This window comes from Pteropus alecto, unplaced genomic scaffold (genome assembly GCF_000325575.1).
Source record: "Pteropus alecto unplaced genomic scaffold, ASM32557v1 scaffold81, whole genome shotgun sequence".
Taxonomy (NCBI): Eukaryota; Metazoa; Chordata; class Mammalia; order Chiroptera; family Pteropodidae; genus Pteropus; species Pteropus alecto.
In genome coordinates, this window is record NW_006433378.1 from 20,927,396 (window position 1) to 20,933,658 (window position 6,263).

The 6,263-nt window shown below is 44.3% G+C and overlaps 1 protein-coding gene across 1 annotated transcript in view; it reads left to right on the forward strand.

Annotated features, from left to right (window-relative positions):
* Positions 1-6,031: 6,031 nt before the first annotated feature.
* SOD1 (superoxide dismutase 1) overlaps positions 6,032-6,263 on the forward strand; it is a 7,461-nt gene continuing 7,229 nt past the window's right edge. The window contains exon 1 of the mRNA XM_006908266.3: positions 6,032-6,200. Coding sequence (XP_006908328.1) covers positions 6,129-6,200 — 72 coding nt within the window. The 5' untranslated portion in view covers positions 6,032-6,128. The remainder of the gene's footprint in view (positions 6,201-6,263) is intronic.

A 6,263-nucleotide genomic window follows, 5' to 3' on the forward strand; every position in this document is an offset into this window, starting at 1 on the left:
TTTTGGTCTTCTTTCTCACTCAACTCTTCACCTTAACAGAGGTCCCCAAACATCAATTTTTATTCTCAGGAATGCAAGAATGACACGCTGTAAGCTGGGCAGCCATCTGCACGGGCCTGATCTGAGACACCTACTTCTCCTCCTCATTCCCTACAAAATCAGTCTCGGGATTAGATTACCCGGCCACATTCTGCCTGTCAGATTCCAGCCAAGTTCCAGGGCTCAAGACAACCCAACTGCTTTAGGATCCTCTTGACTCCTTGACTCAGTGGGATTGGCCTGGTACAACAGTGAACTTCTCCAAATTACCTCTCTGAGTCTGCTGGTCACACCCCGGTTTGAAACACATGAACTTTGTTACTAGATTATGGAGCAGAATCTCCAATTTGATCACGGATTCTGAAGGTCAAAATGAATAGTCCTGCCCTAACCTTTACAAGACTGGAGTGAGAGCACAAATGAAGACCCTGATAAATCAAGATAACACAGCTAAATAAAATATAACCTATCCCCGTGCCTTAACGAATATATAGCTTCACAAAAGCCTGGAAGGCAAGTTCAGATTTGGAATTCTTGGACTTCTCTGGGTTCTGTGCAGGAAGCTGGCAGTAGAATGAGAGCCAGTGGCCTGTGCCTGGTCTTTCCTCTTTTCCATACCGCTGGCCCCATGTTGTGCCAGAGGGGCGTAGAGTCAAACTCAGGTGTGTACCCACGATTGCCTGTCCAGGCCCTAGAACAGGTTCAGGCCTGCTTGGGCAGGAAATTCCAGCATTATCGGTACTCAGTGTATGTTCTAGAACAGTAGTTCTCAACTAGGGGGTGGATTTTGACCCCTAGGGAACAATTGGCAAAATCTATAGACATTTCGGTTGTCACAGGTTGGAAGTGTATGTGTGTGTGTGGCAGGGGGTGCTTTGGGCATTTAGTGGGTAAAAGCCATAGATGCTACTAAATATTACACAATGCACAGGATAGAGCCCCCCACAGAGAGTTATGTGGCCCAAAATGTCAATAGTGCTGAGGCTGAGACATCTTGCTTGAGATCACATATTTCCTTATTTAAATTTAATTTTAATTTAATTTTAATTTTTCACAAAATTAAAAGTACCATATGATCCAGCAATTCCATTTCTGCGTATTTATCTAAAGAAAACAAAAACACTAACTTGAATAAATATATGCATCCCTATGTCCACAGTAGCATTATTTACAATAACCAAGACATGGAAGCAACGTCAGTGTTGCATATTGATAGATAAGTAGGTAAAGAAAATGTGACACACACATAATAGAATATTCTTCAACCATAAAAAAAGAAGGAAATCCTGTCAGTTATGACAACATAGATGGACTTTGAGGGCATTATGCTAAGGGAAATAAGTCAGACAAAGACAAATATGTACGATATCACTTATACATGGAATGTAAAAAAAAAAAATTTATAGAGAACAAACTGGTATTTGCCAGAGGTGGTGGGTACGAGGTGGGCAAAATGGTAGGAAGAGAGTAAAAAATAAATAAATAGCTTTGATGAAAGACTGTCCAGCCTGTAGAAAAAGCCTTAAAAGAGTTCATTTGAGTCAAATTTTGAGGACATGCACGGAAGCAAAATCTCAACGGATTGAGAAAATACTCTCAAGAACGGCAGTTTTGCAGCTTATTTTTCACATGAAAGTCAAAGGAGGAGACCTAAGAAGAGTGACATGAAACCCACTGGTGGTAAAATAAGGGGGTGGAAGAAAGCAAGGCGGAGAGATCTCTAGGATTGGATAAAAAGCAAAACGGAGAGACACACACCTTTTCACGTTGGCGGGTACAGAACAGTTAATATTTACGGCACATAGTGATGGCATGTGGGCAACAGATAACAATGAGGGGTTCTGTGGTCTCTTTCTCTGGTGCTAGGGGTTGTGCCTTTGAGGGTTCTGGAAAAGAAAGTCACTGACATTTCAAAGGTGTGTTGTCCTAGATGCACAAAGACAATAGAAAGGCTCGCTTATGGGAAAGATAGACCTTTGTCAAGAAAGCTCCAGTCTTAGGATGTGACTACAATTCATGACCCACTTTAGTTAGGAATTTTTATGTTTAGACCATCCTGTGTGGTTACTTTTAGTCTCCAAGTTTGTAAGACCTGGCACGCACCTCCCACCACCTTGTCGGGTTTAGTATGTGGCTCCTTTTCCATTCATAATTTATTAACCCTGCTCTAGAAGGAGGGTAAGGTTCTGGGTGAGAGCACCTTTCTGGCTCCACAGATTCTTCCGCCCATGGGAGATGTGGCTTGAGGAGGGACAGAACAGGGCCCTCTAAATTGTGTGAGAAAGGGAGAGGGACCCCTTGTCCAGATGTAAGGGCAGTACTAGGAATGAACCTCTGGGGCCCTCTAATCCTGCACGATGCAGCCCTGCCTTAGACTCAAACAAAGGGCTGTTTAGGCTTCAGGCTGAATATATCTTAAGAAAGAAGCAACTGCCTGGCCCAAGGCAGCTCTTTGTAAGTGAGCTGCGCAGTTGGCAAGTTCTCATGTGAACTGAAATCTGACTCTAAGTTCCTGAAACCCAAAGAAACTTCGGCCTTGGGCAAAGGCCTTTTGGCTGGCATTTGCAGGTTTATGCAACAGACTAGCATCTCTCAGTTATCTGGAAAGTGCTAGTTGAGTACAACATGCAAAATTGCAAATAAGTACACTTTCTGGAGGACGCTAAAAAATGTAGATTGTGTATCTCTGACAGAGGATGCCTTAGAGTCCAAGGATAGAAATAAAGACAGAAATACAGACAGACAGGCAATCAAAAATAGAGAGATGAGAGGAGAAGAAAAGAAAGAGAGGAAGGAAGGAAGGAAGGAAGGAAGGAAGGAAGGAAGGAAGGAAGGAAGGAAAGGAAAAAGGAAAGAAGGAAGGAAGGAAGGAAAGAGAAAGAGAGAGGGAGGCAGGGCAGGAGGCAGGAAAGAACTAAAAAAAGGGTAGCCCAGATGTGGCTGAATCACCCTCTGTCCTTGTCTCACTCTGGCCTTGAATTTGGCCTCAGGATTTTTCCATCCTCACAATGCGATCCTCCCTACTGAGCATGAGAGGGAAATGCGGATTGTGTTGAAGAGTTCCCAGGGACGTGGGGAGGATTTAAATCCCACAAAGCCACTGGAACAAACGCCCAGCAGGCAGAGCTCTTGTCCCTTAGGTCTGTCCTCGTCTGAGTTTCCTTGTTTCCACCTTTCTTTTCAGAACACTTTCTCCTTTTCCTCTTCTGAGTCAAGTAGCCCCAGCTCTTGTGCCCAGCTTGCATATTTCCCTGGGAATGACAAACACCTGCAAGTCAGAGGTTCTCAAAGTGAGGTCCTAGACCAGCAGCACCGGTGCTACTTGGAAACAAGTTAGGAATGCAAATTCTGGGCCCCCAACCCAGACCCACTGAGTCAGAAACTCAGCAACCTGTGGCTTAAAAAGCCCTCTAGGTGAGTCTAATACATCTTCCGGGTTAAATTAACCTTGCGTCCAAAAACATTGCAGCCACCTTTGCTATGCAAGTACACCCTGTGGGAACTGAAGATGAAGATTCTCCCTCTCATGCTCCCCCAAACAAAGGTTTAGCAAACTATTCTTCCAACAGAAGTGTGCGAGTGTGTGGGTGTGGGTGTGTGGGGAGAATTCTCATTCTAAACCACAGTGTTGCAGACAAATGTAAAAAAAAAAAAATTCTAAAGAAAGAACATTGGTTCTTTCTTTAAAAATTTGATTCGCACTGTCCAAAGTACCCACAGTTTCCTGCACATCTTTCTAGAGATTTCTGAGCACACAAGTAAATATATGTTTATAATTTTTTAAAAACCCACAAAAGTAGTTTGTGCTGTTCGCTTATTTCATAGTATCCTTTTGGAATATTGAAATCAGGAGGCTTTGGCTAGAAATAAACGATAAAGATTTTTTTAAGGGTCTTATGATTTGCAAACGGAAAAGCCTACCCTTCTCCTTGACAGTTGTGGCAAAAGAGTCAGACAAAACAAGAAATGAGTAGGAGTCAATCTGCTGACATTTTAGTATTTTAACAGTTGTGTGATAAAGTCTTCCTTATCAGACAGGAAAAATTTGAAAAGAATACAGAATTCTGGTAACCAAATAAGTAACTCTATGTGCTGAGGGCTAAGAAAATTGCAGGGGGTGAAAGGTGAGGCCAGGGATTGAGATGTACTGCCTCCACACACCCTCAGAACCCTAAAACAAGACGAAAAATAAAAACTACAAAATCACCCAACTCCATGTGTCCCAATTTTTTTTTTCAAATTCCAGTATCATTTTTTTCCCCTTAGAATTTGTATACAATTAACTGTAGCAAGACTGTGCTCAATACTATTTAAGCCTCATTTTAGGATCTTTATAAACTACCTTGGTATTAGTATGCCGAAGTGAACACCTACCTCAGCGAACACCTACCTCAGCATTTGTAAATGTGAGAATTCACATTCCGGTAACTGGAAAACTAAAATTTGACATACCAACAAATTTACTTAATACTGATGTAACTACACAAAATTCTATATGCAACACACAACTTTACTATTACAGAATTTGGCCTTTGTAAACTAATTCACATGTAAAGTTACTCTTTGCTCATCCGTCCTGACCTATGAAGTACTGCATCAACAGACCCCTCTCCCCAAAGCTTTTTACGATGTAAACAGATGATCCCTCCCCTTAAGACAAGGTGAAAACAACCTAAGTTCCCACCTAGGGAAAAAAGTGAACCCAGAATCATCAAATTCCAAAGTTTCAGCAGATGTAATATCAAAATAGGTCATGAGCAACTCTTTGAAGTCTCTTACCTAAGTAGTAGTATAGGAAGTTACAGTGTTGGCCCAAAGACAAAGTTTTCTCATTAGACTTTGTTTTAATAGGTCTCAAAATTTTGTCACAGATTTTTGGTCAAGTCGTTTCCATTAAAAAGTACTGATTTTAAAAACTAATAACTTAAAATCTGCCATGCACACACATGTGTGTACACACGCACCCCCACAAAAACCCCAAATGGTCCACAAAACATTTTCCTTTTCTTCTGAAGGTTTTACCATGCATTGTAATCATTAACCAGTCTTTTACTAATAAACTTAAATGGCCAGTTGAGACAAACAGTTCTGGCACCCTTCTTCCACCAGTGATTAAGACTGGGGTGGCGGGTATTGGGGATAACATTCGTTTAATTTGCCGAGTTTTCTGGGCAGACTTGTTGACCTTGCCAGCTCCAGCTGCCTTCTTGTCCACTGCTTTTATGACACCCACAGCAACTGTCTCATGTAACGAACAGCAAAACGGCCCACAGGAGGATAGTCAAATAAGCTTTCTACTCATATGGACTTGGCAGGAACCATATTGACGGCGGCATCACCAGATTTCAAAGACTTCAGGCCATCTTCCAGCTTTTTCCCAGAACAATCTCCTTCAGCTCAGCAAATGTGCGTGCAAAGTGAGCTGTGTGACAAGCTAGCATAGGTGCATAGCTGGCACTGATCTGGATGGTTCAGGCTAATCACCTGAGCTGTGAAGCCATCTGCTTCCATTGGTGGGTCATTTCTGCGTCACCAGCCACACTGTCACGACAAACATTTCTGACTGACACATTCTTGACATTGAAGCCCACAATGTCCCCAGGAAGAGCTTCACTCTAATTTCTAAACAACAAATGAGACAACACAAAACCAAGGTCAGTTATAACTAATAACGTTCCCAAAATGATTTGAGGTCTCCAAGTGTGCCCCGCATGCCTCATTTTCCCAGTTGCTCGAACTGCAAGCCACAGATTACAACGCTAGGAAGAGAAAGGATTTTCTTTTTTTCTCACAGTTGCAGGTTTCTGGACGTTTTACAGCCGCAGGGCGGAGGGAGCCCGCGGTGCGGACAACGAGGAACCCCACGCGGCCCTTGGCCCCGCCCCTAGTCGCTCCGGGCCACTCGCGTCCCCGGCTTCCGTGGGGGCGGGCTGAGCGCGCGGGCGGCGATTGGTTCGGGCCGGGGGCGAAGCGCGGAGGACCGGCCTATAAAAGCTCCGCGGGGCCGTCGTCTTTGCGTCGGCGTCTCCTGCGGAGACTCTCGCTGTCCTAGGCCTCGGGTCCCCGACCGGAGCGCGCCCCGCCGAGTCATGACGACCAAGGCCGTGTGTGTGTTGAAGGGCGATGGGAAGGTGCAGGGCACCATCCACTTCGAGCAGAAGGCAAGGGCTGGGGATTAGGCCGGCGGCGAGGTGGTGCCCGCGCACCTGCGACCCGGAGCGGGC